The following is a 23,233-nucleotide window of genomic DNA, read 5'->3' as shown; positions in this document are numbered from 1 at the left end:
TGAAAAATTACTGTCCCCTTATATCCTACACTAGAGACCATAATATCGGCCCAGGGCTTAACAGAGGGAGTCCAGATAGATGGAGCCTTCAGTCTCCCATCACTGCCTGGAGGGCTGATGTACTTTACTTCAAAATTGATAAATGGAATGGTGTAGAGAATTGTTGCTGTGATATGAATTATTCCCACTGTTACTAAATTATAAACATGACCACAGTGACCTACTCACTCGCTAGACTGGATTCCTTCTGTGGCTTAATCTTAGTAATGGCTTCATGTTTGAACTGCATAATGTCACAGGTGAGCTGCAGGCCGCTGAAGAAAGGGGCAGCAGAAGGAACTTTGTAGATTGATACCATATCACATGTGTCATAAAATAAGGTAGCAAAAAGCCTCAGGAAATTATATTTCTTAAGTAATGCAATCAGCGTTGCACTTAGACCGAGAAGATTGCTTTGTATTCCCTAGCTGTGTTTACTGCTTTTTCTGATGTGCCTAAATAGGAAAACCAGGTATTTGGAAACTTCAGGGAGTGGAAAATGGAGACCTGGACCCAAATCTCTACAGATACTTTTGGGAATAACACAGCAAAATGAATGAGCTTGATTTGCTGCACAGCAGATGCCAGGATTATATGATGTGGAAGGAATTTTTTACTTTTAAACCCTTTCAGTGTGATGAAATGCAGGGGAGAGGAAGGAGGGGTTGACAGAAGTGCCCTCATTTATGTTTTTTTTTAACCTCTTTGTGCTCTGAATCCAGAGATACCAGTTGATTCATGCAAGCACAGCCTGTCTGCATAGGTGGACTATACCAAAACAGTAATTAAATGTATTATATGTTTCTGCAACAGAGTTAAAAGGGAATAGAAAATAATACTATTTATTCTGTGGTTTAAAGCCCTGATGCTATAAACAGAAAATGCAACAGGGAACTGAGTTGATATGAAAATTGATGAAGAGTACAGTGTGTCTTTTTTGGTATTTATGCATTATTTAAAAGAAGTTTAGCAGACTATAAAGCTTTAGATCATCGTTGGCTTGTAAGTGTGTTCTGAAACATTGTACAGCATCTCAAAATAAAATGGACCAGCAGTTGTTTACAAAAGCTAAAGGATTTCAAGACCCACTCATGGGAGGAGCAGATGGTGTTTGGGCATTGTGTTGTGGTCTTGCAGTCTAAACGATGCCATGTTGAGCTGATTGTTGGAGATCCATTTTCAAAGTCATCACAGTAAGCTGCTTCATTGAGAGGAGAAGAAACATTTGAATGCACTTTCTTGCCCCCTCTGCACTGTGTTTAGTAAATTCCATTGGCTACTTTTCTATTTGAAGAAAGAAGAGAATATCAGCCTATTAAAAGAAACTGGTGCCCTTTGTAAGTGTTCAGGAGAGCTTTCCGTCTTGTTGTGAGGTGAAGAAGCCATGTGAGGTTCAGCCCCAGGTTTTTATGGCCGGCGGTCACATACAGTGGGCCTAGCAAGCAGGCAGCCCAGTTCTGTCTCTGCTGCACAGAGCAGCGCACTGCCCTGGCACTGCATTTCACTCCAGCATCTACTTTTTTGCAGCTGATGCAAACTGAGAAGTGTTCTGGCTCCCCTGCAGGCAGGGTGCTGCTCCCCACTTCCCATGGCTGCCTGCACCCAGCTCTGCCATAGGCACGCACAGTATGCTGGGATGCTGAAATGTTTTAGTTGGACAGGAGATAAATGTTTTTCTGGGCTGGTACGAAGAGGGTCAGACTACTTCTTTGCTAAAAAGAAAGAAGAGGAACGGGGGAGCTGCACTAAAGCACTAAAGTGACTACCTCATTATAGCGTTTCCCTTCTAGGTGCTAATGAAGCTTGGGATGACTTAATACTCAAAACCTGCTGAACCTGTTGGTAAGAGCAGATGGTTTGTTTGTTGCTACCAACTGCATTTCAATTGCCTAGTGATAGTGTTTGTTTTCCTGGAATTTGCTTTCGGGTGCAAGGTTTCAGCAGCGTCCTGTAAAGACAGAGCTGCTGTAGGCCAAGGTACAGCAGGGCTACTGGCACCCCACAAGCCCTGCCCTGCTATGGGGAGGATGAGGGCGGGAGAGTGTCATGGGCTGAATGTGGGAAAACAGGGAAAGCTGCAGTAGCTTCCTACTCCACTGGCAGGCACAGTCAGTGTGAAACCCATTGCTCTTACAGGAACAAGCTGACCTACTTATTAACACATTGTATTTCAGTGTGCAGCTATGGCTGTCTGCCCCACAGGTTCGTGTCTCCAGCTCCACTGAACCTGGGGCCCCAGCCCTGTACCAGCCTTGCTGAGAATCTTAGGCAGGTCATGTTGGTGCATCTCTCTGGTGGTGAGGAGCTGTGGTACCACCACAGTGGGCACCATGCACTTGTCCATGTAGAAAAAGGGAGAAAGTCTGGAAAATAGAAACCGAGGAAAAGTGGAGGGAGAGTGATGTTTTAAGTATTATGGAAGGTTTTCAACAGAAATGTGTTTTCAGCTGCGTTCTGTGGTGCAGAGGTGCAAGGCAATAAGCACAGCTGTAGCTATGCTCAGAGTGTTTGAAAGGGAAATTATTTAGCCAGCTTGTGAAATTCAGAGGTAGTGACAGACAGCAGCTCTTCCCTAGCCACACTCCTAAAGCAAGGCTCACCTCACTTAGAGGTTGGTTAGATAGTAGAGGCAACTGAGAGACTTTGGAGAAGACTAAACATCTGTGTGGGGTCAGTGAGGAGCTTCCTCTAGATTTGGTCAGATGGTGACATTGTGGTGATGCAAGATTAGTGCATCTCATCCCACGGAGATGATGGCGCCAGCCAACATGGGAGGCAGTCCTGCAGCTCTTTCCAACCAGGACTTTGGTCTGTTTGAGCAATCCAGATTTCTGTGAGCGAATCATGAAAGTGTGGTGGTGAAGGTGGGACAGAATGCTCTTTCTGTGGTAGACTTGTTACTTCTGCCTCTGCTCTGGAGGCCCTTCAGAGCTATTGGTTGACCATTTTGCTAGGCCAGCAAGAAATATCCCTTCTATCCAGCTGTGGACTTAGGCCCTCTTTGTTGGTCTGGGTAGAGTACGTTACATGACTGTCCAGTAAAAATGAACTTAGTGCTCAACTGATTTGAAGCAAAATCTTCTGCTGTGCTGCATAGAGGCATGAAAAACCAACATCATTGTCCAAATAGTCTAAGCTTTCCAAGAGTATTCCTTGTGTTCTGCCCCCTGAAAAGCTGTGACCTCCTTCAGTAATAATTACATTGCAAAGCCTTAGCTTTGAGGGCTATGGAAGGTGGAGTTCATATAGGATGCATGCTGAGACAGTGCAATCACAGGTTTTGCTGGAAAATTAGTTTTTGTACCTTCTGTGACTTTTCTCTGGTACCTTGTGCTCACATTCATGTCTCTTTTTCTTTGATGTCCACATATACCCTTAGCCAAACTATTTAATCTAAAAGTTTTGAAAGAAGAGAGAGGATTTTTGTGTTTAAATTCTTGAGAGGCACTCTGTTATCATGATGGTAGAGCTGTAGGATTACCCAGAGATACAAAATGACAGACATCATAGTTAATTCTCATCAGCATCCTTTCTAGCAATTTCAAAGCAGTCTCATCAGTAAAAAAGCCTAAGCAAGCTGTGCTGCATTACCATGATTGAGGGCCAGATCAGATTTGATGTTGCTGGGTGACAAGAGAGGAGTGGAAAAGGAAGTTTTCCCACTTGTAAAACTAAACTTTATAAATAAGCTTTTTGAAACACTACAAAATACATCCTCGCTCTTCTGTTAAAATACCCAGTAATGACATGAAAATCAACCTCAGACAGATACTGTGCCTTGAAACGAAAAGGAAGCGAGCTGCATGCATTCATCTCTTTAAAAACAAAAGAGAGAAGAAGATGTAGCTCAGTGCTTTCCCAACATTAAGAGTTTGGGAGTTTATGAATTCCAGGCCCTTCCCAGACAACATCAAGTGCATCAATATTGATTTTTAATGAGGCATAATTACCACTATTAGTCTTCTCCAAAACAAGTGGTGCAACTTATCTCCATCCGTTTTAAGGCTTCTACGCTGTTTTCCATGGCTGCATTATCGCAGCGCAATCTAGCGCTTGGGTTTCTGCCATAGGAGTCCTGTTACGACAGGCTTTCCACCTTCAGTGGAATTTCAGTGACCGTTTTGCATCAAGTTTGAAGTATTTTCTTTGGTGTGATCCAAATGGGTACTATTTGTAGCTCTTGTAACAAAGACTCTACAAAGACTATATAATAGATGGCATTAATGTGTTGCACCAGATTTATGAATGGTTATTATTGGGGTATCGGGTACCTCCACTCAAATCTTTCCACTAGCAAATAACAAGTAAGCTTTGCTGACTGGGGTTTTTTTTTGTTTGTTTCCATCTGGGAAGGAAGATAGAGAGTTTTGAGCCCCTTCTGGGCAGTTTCTTTGTCCAGCAAGGATTTTGATTTCTGTATTACTTCTAATTTGTTTATAGTTGTAAATACTTGTCAATATTTTGCATATGTATGCTTGTAAATTTTGTTTTGCTGTAAATATAGCTTTATCTTACTTCCAAGCCATCCTGAGCTGGCCTGGTCAAATTTAGTAGTGTTGGGGAGGAAAGTTCTAACTCTTCACATGTTGATTCAGCTATTTTGGATAGGAGTTTGGCATGCAACTTGAATTCAAAGTCTTCCCTTAGTTCTTGCTCTCCAGAGGCTCAAGTGAATTATTCTTGCCTTATTTCAGTTCATGACGTTTTATATTTCCTCTGGTTTTGAAATGTTTAAATAAAATTTCCAACAATGCCAGTATTTAGCTTGCATGCTTGCTACTATATACTACAGTCTTTGTATTAGCAAAGCATGTACTGGAAGATCTGAGATGCATATGCAGCAAATATAATTGAGTTTCACAGGTTTTTCTCAGGTTTGCAACATATCTTCTACAAAATCTCTTCCATGAAGTATTGAAGTAAGAAACAGCCACCCTCCCCAGTGACTAGGGTGGAATATTTAATCTAAACAAACTGTGCTGAAGTTGTTTAAAATAACTACTATTATCTATGCTGTTTAAGTTGAAGTCCTAACCTAAGCAGTTCAGGGCACATTGCACTCTGAAAGCTGATAGGCATGGGCCCCGTGCATCTGTGGCACTGCCTGTAAGCTTTTTGAAGGTCAGTTTCATCACAAAGTCTGGTCATGTAGTGTCATACATCTTTCTGGTGCTTCTGTAGGTTTATGTATAAGAGTGTCTAAGCAAATAGGCTTCCACTGGCATAGTTTCTTCATTACTGTGTTTTTGTGCATTTTCTCTCTCTGTCAGAGTTTTACAGATTGTTACCTGCCCTAGAGAAAGCACAGTTTGGAAGGCAGCTTCTGGAGGGTGGTTTTTCCTGAGTCACCTTGTGAGCAACAGAGCTGTGTAACACTCCTGGAAACCCACATTCAGACTTTTTCCTTTGTTCCAGCTAGAAGAGTTACAGGAGTTTTCCCAACATACTTTGGCCACAACAACCCCAAGCAGCGCTATAGGCTGGGGACTGAGTGGCTGGAGAGCAGTCAGGAGGAAAAGGACCTGGGGGTACTGATAGACATTAAGCTGAAGATGAGGCAGCAGTGTGCCCAGGTGGCCAAGAGAGCCAATGGCATCCTGGCCTGCATCAGGAACAGTGTGGCCAGTAGGACAAGGGAGGTTATTCTCCCCCTGTACTCAGCACTGGTCAGGCCACACCTTGAGTACTATGTCCAGTTCTGGGCCCCTCAACTCAAGAAGGATGTTGAGGTGCTGGAACATGTCCAGAGAAGGGCAACAAAGCTGGTGAGGGGCCTGGAGCACAAATCCTATGAGGAGAGGCTGAGGGAGCTGGGCCTGTTTAGCCTGGAGAAGAGGAGGCTCAGGGGTGATCTTATTACTGTCTACAACTACCTGAAGGGGCATCGTAGCCAGGTGGGGGGTGGCCTCTTCTCCCAGGTAACCAGCAATAGAACAAGGGAACAGTCTCAAGTTGTGCCAGGGTAGGTATAGGCTGGATGTTAGGAAGAAGTTCTTCACAGAGAGAGTGATTTCCCATTGGAATGGGCTGCCCAGGGAGGTGGTGGAGGCACCGTCCCTGGGGGTCTTCAAGAAAAGACTGGATGAGGCACTTAGTGCCATGGTCTAGTTGATTGGATAGGGCAGGGTGATAGGTTGGACTGCATGATCTTGGAGGTCTCTTCCAACCTGGTTGATTCTATGATTCTATACCATTGCCCCTCTGTCTAGAATAATGTTCTGGTTACCAGTGTGTCCTCAGCCAGTGTTGATATACCAAAACCATCTTTAAACTTACTGGTTTTACCTTGTTTTTTCCCCATGAACCCCATGGACACCTTGTTGTGTTGATAGTCTTAACTTCTTTTCTGCCTTTGTTTTGCCTGAGGTAGCCAAGCTCTTGGAGGTTGGACTTAGATGACCTTCAGAAGTCCCTTCCAGCCCCTACCATTCTGGTTTTTTTTTCTCATAAAGACAGTTTTCATGTCAGCTCAGTTGTCCATTTGTGGGTTTAGCTTTTTTTTGTTCTTTTTTTCCGTCAGAGAATGAATCTTTACTGCTTTTCTCGTGATACAAGTTGGAGTGACTTGCAGGAACTGCAGCCTCCCCCAGGCTGAGGTCTAGAATTCTTCAACTCAGTTTCTTTGCCAGAGATTTCCAGTGGAACCATTTAGTTCATCAAAACTTGCTCTTTGGAAATCATAGATCTTAAACAAAATTACTCTTGCTGTGATCCTTCCTGCTTAATCTAAATCAGATCACTTTCGTGGAATTGTAGAATGGTCTGGGTTGGAAGTGACCTCTAAGGGTTGCACTCAGCCACCCCTGCAGGCATTGAGAACATCCTCAACTAGATCAGGTTGTCCAGAGCCCTGTTGAGCCTCAATTTGGATATCTCCAGGGATGGTGCCTCAAGCACCTCCCTGGGCAGCCTTTTCACATATTCCACCACCCTCATGGTAAAGAACTTGTCCCTAACATCCAGTCTGAATCTGCTCTTCTCTAATTTGAAACCATTGCTGATTATCCTATCACCACAGGCCTTTGTAAACAGGCTCTCGCCATTCTTGACTATAAACTGGGTGGAGTGACTGCCACACCAGAAGGCTGTGCTGCCATTCAGCGAGACTTGGACAAGCTGGAGGGCTGGGCAAGAAGAAATTCAATGAAATTCAACAAGGGCAAGTGTAGAGTCTTGCACCTTGGAAAGAACAACTTCAGGTATCAGTACAGGTTGGGGACTGACATGTTGGAAGGCAGTGAAGGGAAAAAGGATCTGGGGGTTCTAGTTGATGGGAGGTTGACCATGAGCCAGTAATGTGCTCTTGTGGCCAGGAGGGCCAATGCCAATGCCAGGAAGGCCAATGCCATTCTGGAGTGTATTAGAAGGGCTCATGGGTTGAGAGAGGTTCTCTTACCTCTCTGCTCTTCCCTGTTGAGGCAACACCTGGAGTACTGTGTCCAGTTCTGGGCCCCCCATTTGAGGAGGGACATAGAACTGCTGCTAGAGAGTGCAGCACAGAGCCACAAAGATGATGAAGGCAGTGGAACATCTGTCTTATGAGAAGAGACTGAGGGAGCTGGTGCTCTTTAGCTTGGATAAAAGGAGACTGAAAGGTGACCTCATCAATGTTTACAAATATGTAAAGGGTGAGTGCCAGAAAATAGACCCAGGCTCTTCTTGGTGATGCCCAATGACAGGACAAGGGACAATGGGTGTAAGCTGAGGCACAGAAATCTTCATTTAAACATTAGGAGGATTTTTTTCACTGTGAGAGTGACAGAACACTAGAACAGGCTGCCCAGGGAGGGTTGTGGGGTCTCCCTCTCTAGAGCTGTTCAAAACCCACCTGGTTGTGTTCCTGTGTGATCTGATACAGATGATCCTGCTCTGGCAGAGGGCGTTGGGCTGGATCTTTTGCGGCCACTTCCAGCCCTGAACGTTCTGTGATTCTGTGCTTCTTGTAGGCCCCTTTCAGTTACTGGAAGGTCACTGTTGAGACTCCTCAGAGCCTTCTCTTCTCTAGGCTGAACAATCCTAACTCCCTCAGCCTGTCCTTCTAGGAGAGGTGCTCCAACATCCTGATCATTTTTGCGGCTGTCCTCTGGACCCACTCTATCATGTCCATGCCCTTCCTGTATTGAGGGGTGGACACAGTACTCCAGGTGAAGTCACCAGAGCAAAGAGTTTGCGGTCCCCTTTTCTAAAGTCATTCTCCTTACTTAAGATAAAGAGCAGAAAATCATCTGTTCTTACTCTGCAGTGTGGATAAAGAAATGTGTTGTCAGCTGTTGCATCCAGGATTAAGTGGCCTCACCATGCTTAATTGCATTTGTTCTCCAATCTATACTGTGAAGATAGTCTCTTATGTTGATGTAATTCCCATTTCTTTAATGATGCAGAACTCTATCCAGATCCATATCTGGTACAAGAAGTCAAGAGCAGACCCAGTGTCTCTCTCTTAGAAGTCTTCTTTGACCATCTTTCCAAAGCATTTCCACACGTAGTGTAGTGCTCTATGTCCAAAGGCAGCTGTTTCATTCCTGCATGACAGTACCTTTGCATAGAGACCCATGTTTCTTTTCCTTGAAGAGCACAGACCTTCTGATACCTGTTCCAATGTGAATTGCTGTTTCTCTGCATTTGTGAATTTCCCTGTAACAACACTAATGCCTCAAGTTCTTCTTTCATCAAGTCAGTCTGCCTGCATTATCGGCACACAGCTATTTTAGCTGCAGGGTTTTTCCTTCACGTTTTATGCTCTCATTCTTGGGCTTAGGCTGTACTTGGCTCCCTGCTTGGGCTACACACAGTAGTTTCGCTGGCAATGTTACATGCCTTACCTATTTTCTCATCATTGGTAGCATTTTTTTTTCCCTTTAAATCCCTGGAACACCTTTCTCTCAGTGTAGTTTCTGTTTAGCTGATGTATTCTCTTTTGCTTTTTTTGGAGTCTGAAACTGGTGTGCAGTTTGTTTGCCCTACCTCACCCAGTCACTTTCTGCTGTGTTAATGCTTTGGATTGTGCCATGCTGGTACCTGTAGTTGGAATGTTTGGGTGAAGCTGTCCTGAAGACACATCTGTCAGTGAAAGTACCCAAAAGCCTGCAGTACCAGTGGCTTATGGGGAGGAGACTGTTAGCAGTTCTCCAAGGGCCACCTGGGCTGTGTGAGATGTGTTGGTTCTTTTCCAGTTATCATGCCCTGCACTAGCTGGACCGAAAGACATGCCCAGTTCTCAGGGTCTGGTGGATATGAGTCTGTTTTGAAATAGCATGAGAAGGAAATGAGTGCTTGCAACAAACACATGTATGGAACAATATGGTAATGGTTTATTTGGTCTTAAATTGTGAGAATTTTGTAGAGATCTTCCTTCTGCCAGCCATCCTCTTTGCTGGAAGAAAAATCTACTGTTAACAGCAGGGACATTATGAAAGCTTTAGGAATGATGACCTTGGTGTCCCAGTTAGAGGTAACACAGGTCTGCACAACTGGGGACAAAGAGCATAAATGTTCGTGAGTCTGTTTATCCTTTGGTAAAAAAAAATGTGTGTGCAACCTGGAAAGCCGAAGGGAAAAGCCCTCATAATCCCATCTTCCACTGTAGAAGCTGAGGCTGCAGCAGTCAGTTAAGAAGATGGTTGAAATTCCTGATTACAGATTAGGTAAGTACATGATAGAATAGCAAATTGTTTGGGTTTTGTAACTTCTGTGCTAGGCTTACTGGCTAGCGCTTTCTCTGGCTGATGTTTTCTGTTGAGCACTACTTGGATGGAGTCAAAAAGGAGTTTACTGTTGCCTTTATGGTGGGTAAATTTTATTTTCACATTCTTCAGCGGTGCAAACTAAACTTACCAGTAATGTACTTCAACATTAAAAAACCAAACCCAAACTCAACGCAAAGATCTCCACCCTCTTCTTAAGCAGACAATGTTATAATACGCCGGTTTTATATATGGGATGTGTATCTCATCTCTCTGTAATGAAATGTCTCTTGCGCTGATAAAATACATGAGTCTTTCTTCTAACAGTTAATTGATCTTAATCTGTGTTACTGAGATGAAATGTTAGGATGGTGTGTTCTGGTTTCATACAGCTTTCCAAATGATAGATGAACCTCTTTGGAGTTTGTGCATGTGCAAGACCTTCTGTAACTTTCTCTTTCTGTTCTTTTTATCAAAGCTAATATATTGATGAGAATTTATGTTGTAACTCTTTGTTTATACAGTTCTTCAGCTGATCAAACAGCGTTGTTAGAGAATGGAAATAGTGTCTAGCTTCTTGATGATACAGATTTAACAAAACAGAGGCACATGAAGAAGGTTTGTTACAAATGTCCTGTATTTTTTTAAATTAGACCTCTCTGAGGATTTTCTGCTGTAGCTTACTTGGCAGTGCTGGAAATGAAGCTAAAACTCAGGAAAAATTACTGGATTGTTGAGACTCGTACCTTTCTTCTGTGTCTCATACTAAAGCCTTTCAAAGGAGTGGGAGGACCACTGTGACTGTCAGACCAGTTTTGTATTGCTAGTGAAACTGCTTCCTCCTTGCCTCCTATTATGCATCCTCCAGAATTCTCATCCTTGGTCTTTAATCTGCTGTTGTTGAGGTATAAATATAATTTGTTGTTTCTTCCCAAGATCTCAGTTCTGAATCCCATTGATTTACCAAATGCTTCCACAAGTATTCTGTTTAAGAGCTCTTCTCAGACTTACTCAAATATGTCAGAAGTGGACTAAGTGGCATCCTTCATCAAGGAGTATGACAGAGTTACAGTACTTAAGAGTTCTCTTCAGGTACTTCTTTCTATCTTGCACATTGTGGTTTTATTTTAACAGTTATGGTCTTACTCTGCCATCAAGCAAAATGAATAATAAAAAAAACCCGCTGAGGGAAAAACCCCTTTGCTCTATTAATTATTCTCTGTGTCTTTGACCTAGCCTGCCTCATACCAAGGGCAGCCATCATGATGTGGGAAGGTAAAAGGCACATCTATTAACAGAGAAGTTAAACAGGGGCAAGCTGCTGTTTGCTCTGTCGCAGTTTAATAGGCCTAGAGGTAAAAGGTGGAAGACAGTGTTGCTTTTGCACCATTTTCCCTCTGCTGAAAATTGAAAATATCAAAGAATCAGATCAACAAAAAAGTGTAGGAGTAGGCTATGCTAATAATTGATGCAGGGAGTAAAAAAACTGGTCTCGTAGAAAAGGAATAAACTGCCTTGCCTCTTCTGAGTACAGGGGTAGTAAGTTTTATGCATTCTAGCTGGAGTAGAGCATTTGAGTGGAAGAAAGCAGTGGAGGATGATGAGGCAGTAGTAGAGGGACCTGGCAACTGAATAGTGAAGTGAAATTATTTACAAAAATAGATTTTAGATCTAGTGATTTCACATTAAAAGGTCTTATAAATTCCTTCCCAGTGAGATAACATATCAATGGTTGTAGGGCACAGGTGGTGCAGTTTATTTACTAATTATATTTTTTACATCAATTGGCAGTAACATTTTAGTGGTACCGAAATATGCACTTTAATGATCTCTTTCTGGGCTTCCGTGCTGGAACCATGGCTGCTTTGATCTGCTCCAACTGCCATGCTCTTTAAAACCTCATACTATGGCTGTAGAAATAAATACTCTGTAGCCAGTCAAGAGGGACCATGTTCTCCTAATTTATATTGCATTTTAATTGGAATGGGGTGGTTTTAAAGCATTCAGATTGAATTGATGGACTCACTCAGATGGAAGTTTGAAATAAAAATATCAGAATAATAGGAATGATTATAAACAGTCTCTCTCTCTGAAGTGAACTCAGATCAGAGATCACAGTGTGACTGCCGTCACAGCCATCTTTCTTGCCTGCCAGTTTGGTTTTAATTTTAGTTATTTTTGGTCAGTTCTCTAACAGCCTGTCTGTTACCTCAGGAGTTATCCTCTGTGTTGCCGCATGCATGTTTGTAATCTCATGACAAAATATTTCATGCCTACTATTTCACCACTTCTTGTGTCTGTGCAGAACAGATTCTGATCTATACAGGTAATGTGCAGAGTGAAGTTTGGATCAAAGCACACCTGGTTGCTGTGGACTAGATTATAACTCCACAGCATGATAAGTTATAGGTTAATTCCTCAGTGAAAGAAGTGGATATTGTCAACTGATCTGGCATTCACTTTCAAACTCTTTGCTGAGTAGGGACTTTAAAATGCACCAAACAGCGCTGCTGTGAGGTTTGTTACTTATCCTTTGTTAGTATCTTTGCCATCAAACAAAGCTGTCAAAAATAACTGGAGGATCTCACAGCAAGAGAGGTATTGCAGCTGTGGTAGAGTTCCTGCCCCTTGTTGGCTTTGAATGGCGTTGGGATGTATGCTTTCACTCCTTACAACTTTGTGAAAGTGCCTAAGAGTTCTTCAAGGTCGTTTCTGATACACTCTGAAGGATGCTTGGTGGATGAGGGACCAAGCACTGAAACAACTTTAGATTGCAGCGTGAAGCACTGAGTGTGTAGACATCACTTGTCTGCTGGAGAGAGCTGTGGCTGCGGGCAATTTTTATTGCTATTTTTCTGTCACTCTCTGATATTTCCTGTTTGAGTCTTGGACATAATCCTCCTTTTTTGTACAACATCTGCAATCCTTCCTTCTTTGTTACTCCTTGCTTTCCTCTTCCACTGGGAAAGTTGGGTATCTTATAATTTCCACTAGAAAAAAATGGACATACAGTTTGTGCATGCAGTCAGTTCACCACTTTAATCTGTGCAAGCAGAATGCATTCATTTAAATACTCAATTTTGTAAATCCTGAAACTACCTGTAGTTATTTTTAACCCAGTTTCCTCAGGAAAGATGTTCTGGCAATCAGTTTTCGCTAACCACCCACTGTTAGGATCTTCAGGAGCCTTTATGTTGATCACAGACTTCAGGTAGGGCACAGATCTCAGTTGCAAAATCCACAGTTGCACAAAGGCAGACAGATAGATAAGAAGAATCCAGTTATCAGATCAGCCTGTTGCATGAGGTCAGCCCTTACTGCTGGAAGTGAGGATCCACGTGGAAGAGACTTCACAAAGACACCAGGACCATCAGCGTGGTGACACCAGTGGGTACCAGGTGTCTTATCAGAATATGCCAGTCCAAGCAAAGATACCTTTCATTTACCTTTGATACTGTTCCTCATGACTACTTTCTGGTTCTCCTTACCAGGAGAGCACCTGCAAACTACAAGCATAAACACTGTGCAATAATGGACTGGTCTTTCTGTTTGCCCAGAGACATTGCTTCTACACTTCTTCGTGTGGTCTCTTACTGCTGGCCCTTGTCTTCCTTGAGCACCCAGTCCCTTCTTTTCTCTCAACAGAAAGACAAGCCAAATCACATTGTCCTGGATCCAACTGACACAACTCTGGGTGCATGTCACCAAGCCCTCCTACCTCTACCAGAGCTTTATGGAATAGCTGTCTGGGTTTTTTGGGAATATATAAGTAGAAGCAGAGCTAGACTCCATAGCAGATGTGGAGCATTGTGAAGTCATTTCAGAAATAGGATGGTGCATTTAGTGGTCTGAGAGCTGAAAATACACCTTTCAAGATAAACTGGTTGCATCAGTTTTATCTCAAAGCGTAGAATTTGTTACACAGAGAAAACCTGAAGCCACCAGGATGTTTTTTTTCCAGTTGTGTCCTTCTATTCTTTCAACAATAGAATTAACACTGCTACAATGTTAAGCAAGAGTTTAGGTACAGGCCACGAGAAAACTCTGGAGTTACGATACAGCAAATTCAGTTTCTCGCAGTCTTCTCATTCTGTGGTGTGAAAGAACGGAAGAAGGCTGGTTTGCTTTGGCTCTATTACTCAGGCTTTTTTACTTTTGGTCTTGCTTTTTAATGTTAGATAGGTTAACCCTTGTCAGTTTGATTCAAGGGAAGCTTGCATGTGGTGCGTGGAGCCTGGCCTGCACCATGGCACATGTTCAGGAGTGAAATGGCACTTTCAGCATAGATATTCACAGCAGGAATTCTTCTTTTGATTTATCTTCAGGCCTGATGAACAGAAAAAGCTGCTTTTCTCAGTAGTCTGCTGGTCTTTTGGAAAGGGATGTGTTGACCTGTATAGGCACCTGCTTTCCAATATGTGGGCACTTTTTATACTAACCTGGCATGCTGCTGCTTCAGCTTTAGTTTTACACTTGCTACACTTGTTACTCTGCTTGCTTACTGTTCCAGCAATTAATAATAGGGTGGCCATTAGAGGTCATTTCTAGCTATTCATAGAAATATAGTACATACTTGAACTAGTTTAAGATGCCTTTTTTTTTAACCAGTCAAGTGAATTTCTGTTTTGCTTAAGCAGACACTGAAATCCTCTGTGTGTCATTTATATTGATAATAAATCCCGGGGCTTTATACCACATCATGTTACTGAAAATAGATCTGAAATACGTAAAAGTACAATATACATATATTTTTAGCAGGGAAAAGTAATCTTCTGACATAACAGCCAAAATAAAGTACCATGAAGCTATTAGCAGTAAATTGATTTTTTTTTTGTGTGTGTAATTTAGTATAAATACTGACAAGCTGAAAAAACCCAAAGCCAAACAACAAACATATACTCATTAGTCATTCAGTTTAGCAGTGCAGAGGCAGCAGTCAGGCAGGGTGTGCATTTTTATGTCTGCTTCAATTGCACACTTCATTTATTTGGACATGGCACAGGCAGCTTTCTCTGTCACAGGGCATCACTGCACGATTAGCAAGTTGCGCCCCAGGGCAGCTGGGACGCTTTGCTGGGGCAGATGTTCTTTTCAGCTTATTCAGTGGCCGTTGTGGGGTTGTTTACTGTCGTCATAGCTACCTCCATTTCCATAGCAGCAGAGCTGCTGTGTGTGGAGCAAGTGAATATAGTTATAAAGGGATCATATTTTGTTCTGTCTCTATAACTTACCATCTGTCAACTGACTGTTAGTGATGGATTCAGAAACCAATTTAACAGCAGCCAACCAATGATTTTTGCTCATGTTGAAGTAACAATGAATGAGGATGAAGTAAGTTGATGCTGCAGTGAAGTGTTAGTTCCTTGGTTTTTTTCCCACCCCTTAATTGTAGCCATTTGGCTTCCAACACTTTCTCAAACGTCACTGAAATGCTTGTCAACGAACCAAAATGACTGAGGAACATCTTCTGCATTTTCCTAGCTGTAGGTGTTCTGTACACTTTTCCACTGCCCTGTCAGTCCATCCCTCATGTGTTGCTTCCAAATTGTGATACTGCACCTGCTTTCATGGATCTTTTGTAACGAAACCTAAATACTCTCCACAGAAGTAAGCAGCAAGTTCATGAGGCTAACAGTGAAGATATCATGCACACACAGCCTTGGTTTGGTGACATTCATCACTGTGCTTTACTTAATAGTAGCAATGGGATCACATGCAAGTTTGGGGGCAAATTCAGTGTGTGGTCAACGAGGCCTCTGAATAATGAACTTTTTTGATGAAGAGATTTGATTGAAACCTATAGTTTAGCAGTTGGGGCAAGAAGATTAGCCCAGTTGTAAATAATCTATTTATTGGTTGATTTTTCCAGATCCTGACATTGATGCTGCCACTGCCATGATGCTTTTGAATACTCCCCCTGAGATACAAGCAGGTTGTGAGTAGATATTTCTATAGCATATAGCAACATAGACATGTAAAGTTACTATTCTCTTTTGTAAGTATACAGCATACAAGATAAAAAGAAGAATTTAATGAAGAAATATAACTTCCCTTGTAGACCCTTACACTTCCTTGACCCTTACATGAGTATAATTGCGTGGTTCCTGTTATGTTCTTTGTTACATGAATAATAATAATCCATGATCTGTAATGTAAATGAGAGGTTATTGTTATTCATGGCATACACATCACTGAGTAACATACTCTTATCCATACTGATAGGAAGACCTGGGGCAACAGCCAGGAGAAATGCAGGGAGAGAAAGAGAGCAAGAGAGTGAAGTGTACATGGCATATGGTTTTGTTTTCAGTTTGTTTTGATTTGACTCCCATCATGTGAGTTACCACAGCCATCTGGATACTTTCCATTCACTTGAGCGCTGTGTCAATTCCTTCCCTGCACACATCCTGCCCGTTCTGCTTTTTTGCCTGTCTGATGCAAGGCAGTGGGCGGGCTCCAGGGAGCAAAGAAAGGTCTCATTTCCTGCCAACACTGTCCTCCTTATTCTGTGACAAGACGTGAGGTTTTGATGCTATGTATTTACAGCACAGAAGGGGCCTTGGCCCTCGCTGCACTGGGCTGTGCAAATAATGCAGGAATGATCCTGCCCCACAGAGCTTGCAGTGAAGGTATTAAAGGAATCTGTAAAGACATACAGCTGCACAAAAGCGGGGAGTACAAGAAAACAAACATATCACTGGTCAGTAAGCATGGTAGTAATGACAAGTGACAGGCAACTCTGAAAAATAAAAGCAGAAGTTAAAGTAGAAGCCATTACCGAGCCTGTCTAGCATCACCGCTATTGTTCTAGCTTGGACAACCAAACCTAAATTCCAGGGGAAGCCTCAGTTAGTACTTTGATACTCTGCCTGGGGAAGAGAGTCAGTTGCCATCAAAGCATTTCCTGTACAGCTGAGAAAAGCTATTGTCAGCCTCTTTTGTGACCCTGCCAGAGAATATGCCTCTTGAGAAGGTCCTCCTGGGGGAGAGTGGGATGTACCAAGAAACTGTTCTTTCTGGTAGGAGAGAAGAGTGGTCCTTGTCCTCCTCTCCTGTAAACAGCCTTCAGGGACTGTACTGGGCTAGCAATCCCAGCTGTGTGTAGGTAATAAAAAAACTAGGGGAGGAGGTTATCATTGCTTGTAGCAGGAAGAATGAAAGGAGAAACCTACAAATGATCAGCAAATTAAGTCAGATTGGTGGGGCAGAGAAGTTGGTGTAGGAGAGAGTGGGGTATAAGGGTATACGAGAGGGGGGAGGAGACATAAAGCAATTTTGTTCACAGAAAAGGATGGAGAAAATACAGAACAATCTGAGCTCCTGGAGGAAAGGGAGAGCAGGGGAAGACCACAGTCAGCATAGGGAGGAGATCCTTAGTAAACTACATGTACGAAACACACTGCAGGTTTTTGTAACTTGTACATGTTTTATGGCATTGCAGGTGTTAGCCTGGAAATCATTTGGACATTTGACAGTTGTCGTTTCATAGAGATCATACTGTGCAGGTTGGCAAATGGCTTATTGCTATTTTAAATTGCAGAGGTCATTCTGCAGAAGGAAAACTAGGCTTAGAGTTTGGCATATGTGTCCCACCGTGTCACCTTCAGAGTGGACTGTTGTGTCAGGATGTCAAAAGAGAGAGATGAGAGCAGAAAGGTGGCTCTTCATTCACATTGCTTCCTCCGTGGTGTCTGTAGATAACAAGGTCTTCCTCTGTGCCTTTAACCTGAAATGCAGAGTCTGGTCAGAAATAGATGGGTCCTTCCAGATGCTGAGTGGAATTGGCTGCTGCAGAAGCTTTTACTGTAACCTCAGAGGTCCTATAAATTACAAAGGAGAAATATTATTGTGTGCCTGTGTATGGATACCTGAGGAATTCAATCAGCCTATCCTGTGAACTGCAGTTGAGTCTCACCTACCACATCAGGAAAATCTCAAGCAACTTAAAGTAAATTAGTTACTACTGCACATTAAGAAACAATTGCATGAAAAATCACATTTAAAATCAGTTTTCAGATAAAAAGTTATAAAATCTTTGTCACAATGCTCAGCATCATTTAGAATCTCTGCTCTGTCAGTGACTGTGGTGGCCTGTAAATCAAGCTGTGAATGATCAGGGGTAGTAAACATGCTGCTGCTGTTTGATGCCTTGAAGATTTAGCGTTCTCTTTGTCATAGACTGTGACACCATAGACTATGGTGTCAAGCATCTGCTGAAGCCATCAGGGCTGCAGAACGCCCCATCTTCTAAAGATAAGCTTGCCAAGAAGTGAAGAGAGAAAGACATAGTTAACAGTTTGGCCAAAGGTGTTCATACCTGACTGCAAACACCCTTTTGGTCTGAATGTCTGACTTAGTGTGCCACAACAAAGATGGTCAGACGAAGGCAGAACCTGAGTCATTGCACAGTATAACAACTTGGCGAATCAGAAAGCTTAAAACTCCAGTCTGTTAAGGCCTTTGTCTGTCCTACAGACATTTAACCATCGTCGTGAAACGTAAATACCTCCAAAGCAGATGGTGGCAGAGTCTGTATTCATGTTTGTGTGGGTTGCTTACATGTGTTGGCTTTTGACTTTGAAGGCGTTGCCGTGGATTTAAAGCTACCTTCGGAGCAGGATAAAAATCCCTGCTCATCTAGGTGATGTGGATGATAAAAGCTTTACGATGAAGTTTACTACAGCTGTTCAAATTCTTATTAAAACCTATTCTTTTAATGTAGTGTGCCAGAAAGTCTCTCAGCTGCATTAGAAAATCCAGAGTGTACTACTCCTGCCTCGTAACAGATTGATCAGTTAGCTTTACTGTGTAAAATGGTCATTTGAAATTCCATACCCAATGTGAGGCTGTTAACAACCACATCTGAATTTTAAAATCAGCTTTTGTTTTTTGCATGGAATTTTGAAATGGTGTCTGGTCTGGCACAAATATTTCTTACGTTTGCCTCATTCAGACTATGCATTAGTGTCCATGCACAAAAAAAAAAAAGGCAGAATAAAAGAGTAAAAGGTTGTTTTGTGTTTAGATAGGTTTTACCTTATAGATCCACTGAAGTGATTGTTGACATCGTGGCTAAAGGTTAGGAATAATGTAATTATGGTTGATCTGCTCGGCAAGTTTGCTGATCACACCAAGCTGGGAGGCTTGGCTGATACAGCTGAAGGCTGTGCAGCCATCCAGAGAGACCTGGACAGAGTGGAGAGCTGGGCACAGAGGAACCAGATGAAGTTCAACAGGGACAAGTGCAGAGTCCTGCCTCTGGGGAGGAATAATAAACTGCACCAGGACAGGCTGGGAGGTGATCTGCTGGAAAGCAGCCCTGTGGAGAGGGACCTGGGAGTCCTGGTGGGTAACAAGTTAACCATGGCACAGCAATGTGCCCTTGTGGCCAAGAAGGCCAATGGGATCCTGGGGTGAATTAGGAGGAGTGTGTCTACTCTGCCCTGGTGAGACCTCATCTTGAATACTGTGTTCAGTTTTGGGCTCCCCTGTTGAAGAGGGACAGGGAACTGCTGGAGAGGGTCCAGCGGAGGCCTATGAGGATCATTAGGGGACTGGAGAGCATGGCTTATGAGGAGAGGCTGAGGGACCTGGGGCTGTTTAGTCTGGAGAAGAGAAGACTTACAGGGGATTTGATAAATGTTTATAAGTATCTGAGGGCTGGCCAGGAGTGGGGGGACAGGCTCTGCTCACTGCTCCCTGGGATAGGACAAGAAGCAACGGGTGCAAGTTGCAGCAAAAGAGGTTCTCCCTCAACACAAGGGGGAACTTCTTGACTGTAAGGGTCCCAGAGCACTGGAACGGGCTCCCCAGGGAGGTTGTGGAGTCTCCTTCTCTGGAGACTTTCAAGGCCTGTCTGGATGTGTTCCTCTGTGATCTGTGTTAGATAGTATTGTCCTGCTCCGGCAGGGGATTGGACTTGATGATCTCCTTGGGTTCCTTCCAACCCCTAATATCCTGTGATCCTGCAATGTGTTGACATCAGGAATCACTCTCTAAAATATTAACATACTGCAGCATTTTCACAGAGCAGGTGTTTCCAGATAGAAGTTCAAAAGTAGCTAGCTCTGCGCAAAACTACTGAAATAGACAATCCAGCTGGCATCAAGACTAAAGCACGAAAGATACTGTTGATATCCTAAGGAAGGCCATGTTAAGGAACACAGTCTTATTCTTTTTTGGCTTTATTTTGTGTGAGTCTTTGTATTCCATCCGTTTTGTACGGTTTGATCATGTTTAAAAAGAAACAGCAACTGAAATGCTTTCTTGCATAGTAGCTATCATAAGTTACAAATACTTTGGATGTTATTAGTAGCCAGTATATGAATATTAATTCAAATCTGTGACTTGCACTGAAATCTCTATTTTGACCTGCAGGGAACTGGGTTTGGGCTGGGCCGTCTTGGGCAAGTTGTGTCAGTTTTCTGGGCATGTATTCCTTGATGAGAATCTTAATTCACAGAGGGGACAGAGCAAAAGTAGATGGTGAAGGAATGCTAAACTTGATTTGGAAGTCACACCTACTAGCTCAGTGAAGACTGTGGGTTAGTTTGGTACAGAGCTAGCTAAGGTTTTCAATACTTAGTTTTTTGCAGTGTTGCCAGCTGTTACACCAGTGTAGCCTTCCTGACTCTTGAGAATGCAGTGTACTGGGCATGTCATTTAGACTTATGCAACTGTTGTGTTTTGACATGAATAAAATGGAGATTGGTTTTGCTGGGCTTGTAGTGTTTTTTGACTTCCTGAGATTCAAGTCACTGTAAGCATTTTAAGTAGCAATACCTTCTTAGCAGTGAGATCAGGGTAGGTATAGGCTGGATATTAGGAAGAAGTTCTTCACAGAGAGAGTGATTTCCCATTGGAATGGGCTGCCCAGGGAGGTGGTGGAGGCACCGTCCCTGGGGGTCTTCAAGAAAAGACTGGATGAGGCACTTAGTGCCATGGTCTAGTTGATTGGCTAAGGCTGGGTGCTAGGTTGGACTGGATGATCTTGGAGGTATCTTCCAACCTGGTTGATTCTATGATTCTATGATCATTCTGAACTTGGAACCATTAGCTCTTCAGGAAGGACCAGTAAGGAGGGAGTGGTATAGTGTGCTGCTGCTAGTGAAACAGTGCTGTGGTCAGACTGATAATAGTAGCCATCCTGATTTAATTCAAGAAGCCCCTAACTCAGTCATATCATACATAGCTTCAAATTAATGAGTAGTCCTTTGCTTGTTGTACCCAAATGGAAGCATATCACACAAGCTGAAGTTTAATACAGCAAACAGCTGCAAACAGTGCTTGCAGAAAGGGGTTGGGTAGAAACCAGGAAACTGAGAGTCCTCTCAGCTCTGAGCGCTCATCTTCTGGTCTGCTACTCATCCAGGTTAGCTTTCAGGAGATTTGCAACACTGGTTTTGTGTGTGGTTCCTCACAGAAGACTGAAGTTCTGTGGTAAAAATGTTTGGGAAGGTAGTGAGCATAGAGTTTTGCTGGGTGCTTCTTATAAAAAAAGGCCTTTCCAAGCATGAGATTAACACCTCTCCAGTTGGCAATCTTTATTAATCTTTGTCTCAAAACATATAAACTCCAGAATATATTTTACATTTGATGGGAGAAGTAATTCCCTGAAGAGATCCACTAATACTCTACCTCCATACTTCTAAAATTGTACCCCAGTGAAATTTACTTCTAAGCTAATGTAAGGAGATTGTATATATGGAAGATATATTTACAGGAATGAAGGGCAAAAAGTAATATAAAATTGGCTTAATAACAGACAGAAATACTCCAAACAAGATCAAATAGAACATGCTGTTTTCTTGAACATTTTTATTGTATATGAAGCCTGATAACTGTAATGTTCTCTTTGTACAGCTTGTGGAAGACTCACTTATTATTAGACAGTTTCCAGCCTATCGTTTTGTATCAGGAAATGATAAATCATATACAGTAAAATATTTCATAAAGCTATTTTTGCTGACAGTTCTGTATCAAGTGAAAACTGGGACAAAAAAAAACCATTTTCATAGGGTTGAAACTTTTCCATAGTAGTTACTGGGATTTTGGAGGAAATGGCATCCTCAGCTTCTATTAAAGAGGAAATCTATTTATTTATTTATTTAACTTCAGTGTTTCAGTATTAAGTAATTCAAGTGGCGATTTAGAATCTGAAAGAAAACTTAGGGTTTGAAATAGTTTTTAACAGTTGCGTACAGAGCAATGTTAGGTTGGACCTGATGATCCAAGGTCTTTCCAGACAAGCAATTCTACGATATTTTTTTATTCTTGCTCGCCATGTTTTGATTTAGCAGCATGATTGAATTTGTGATTGAGGAGTTCCAGCATTACCAAATCTGAGGAATTGCTATTCTGTGTTTTTCTGCTTGTCCAAAAAAATAACTCAGGGGATTGAATTATTTTTATCAAATGTCCTTAGACATGATGTGAGTGTCGTAGAATTATCAGGATGTATTTCCCTCCTCCCCACTCAGGTTTTTGTTTAGAGTAAGTGGCTTGTTGGACACATCCTTGATTTGCAGTCTTAGGACTACAGAGTATGGAATATATGAGCTGTGAAACTGTCCTTGAGCAGTAAAACAGAAGTTAGGTAGGTGGCATCAAATTTATGCCTGAGATAAGAGAGTTGAAGAGAATAACGTTACACGTTTGGTAGGTAACATTTGCTTCTGGCATCTATGTCCCATCAATTATACATCGTTAGCAATTCCTTGTTTTCCATTCTTGTAGCCTGAGTGGAAGTATTCTGCTAAACACTGTCCTGGAAGAGAAAGAGGCGGAAAGAAGCCGAAGCTGACAGACAGTAATAGAAACTCAGTTCTCTTGTCCATAATGGTTTCTTCTGTGCTACAAGAGACAGCTCAGGGAAGAGCCCTGAGATAAACGCATGTGCCACTTGGTGACAGAAGAGGCAGGGAACTCGTCTGTCCCTTCAGAATACATTCATGCTCTGACATTCCAGTTATTAAAGTTCATTTTCAGGAAATAAATACTGTTCAATGTTTTTCAATCTACATATTTGCTACCTTGAGCTAGATGATTTAGTGGAGTGTATGCTTGTTTCCCTCATGACATGTTTATTACCCCTTTCTTTTTAATTTCCTTGATTCACAGCAAATCACTCCCAGTGCTGATAGTTTAACTTCCACATGCCGACATTTAACCAGTCAGTTGATTTCATTATTTAGTGAGCTGCTGGGGTGCCAGTGTGTCTGATGACTTTATTCATCACCTGTTTCCTCCTTTTCATGTCAATTTTGCCACATGGCTGTGTTGCATGTTGGACAACTCTCAGGGAAGGACCCAGTCTAACATGGCTTTGATTGGTTATGAAGGTCTGGGATGAGATAGTTAACTCCCCCGGATGGGGGAAGGTCGCTTCACCTGCATGCACAGTTAGATGTAAGAGATTGTGGATGCAGTCTGCTGAGGAATGTGATGAAAGAAGTCCATAATTTGGGTTATTCTACTCAGCTAATGTGCATACAAGACCATGATCTCCAGAG

At 42.4% G+C, this 23,233-nt stretch overlaps 1 protein-coding gene across 13 annotated transcripts in view; it reads left to right on the top strand.

The window, feature by feature from the left end:
• FOXN3 (forkhead box N3) overlaps positions 1-23,233 on the top strand; it is a 233,356-nt gene that overhangs the window by 189,814 nt on the left and 20,309 nt on the right. For 9 of the 13 annotated variants that reach the window (XM_064151479.1, XM_064151459.1, XM_064151469.1 and 6 more), the window contains one exon: positions 15,592-15,657. The exons of 3 other annotated variants lie outside the window; for them this stretch is intronic. In XM_064151479.1, the coding sequence (XP_064007549.1) occupies positions 15,592-15,657 (66 nt within the window). The remainder of the gene's footprint in view (positions 1-15,591; positions 15,658-23,233) is intronic. One more of the 13 variants, XM_064151493.1, reaches the window with a different exon arrangement.

The sequence above is a fragment of the Pogoniulus pusillus genome, chromosome 1 (genome assembly GCF_015220805.1).
Source record: "Pogoniulus pusillus isolate bPogPus1 chromosome 1, bPogPus1.pri, whole genome shotgun sequence".
Taxonomy (NCBI): Eukaryota; Metazoa; Chordata; class Aves; order Piciformes; family Lybiidae; genus Pogoniulus; species Pogoniulus pusillus.
This window is presented reverse-complemented; position numbering and strand designations above follow the sequence as displayed.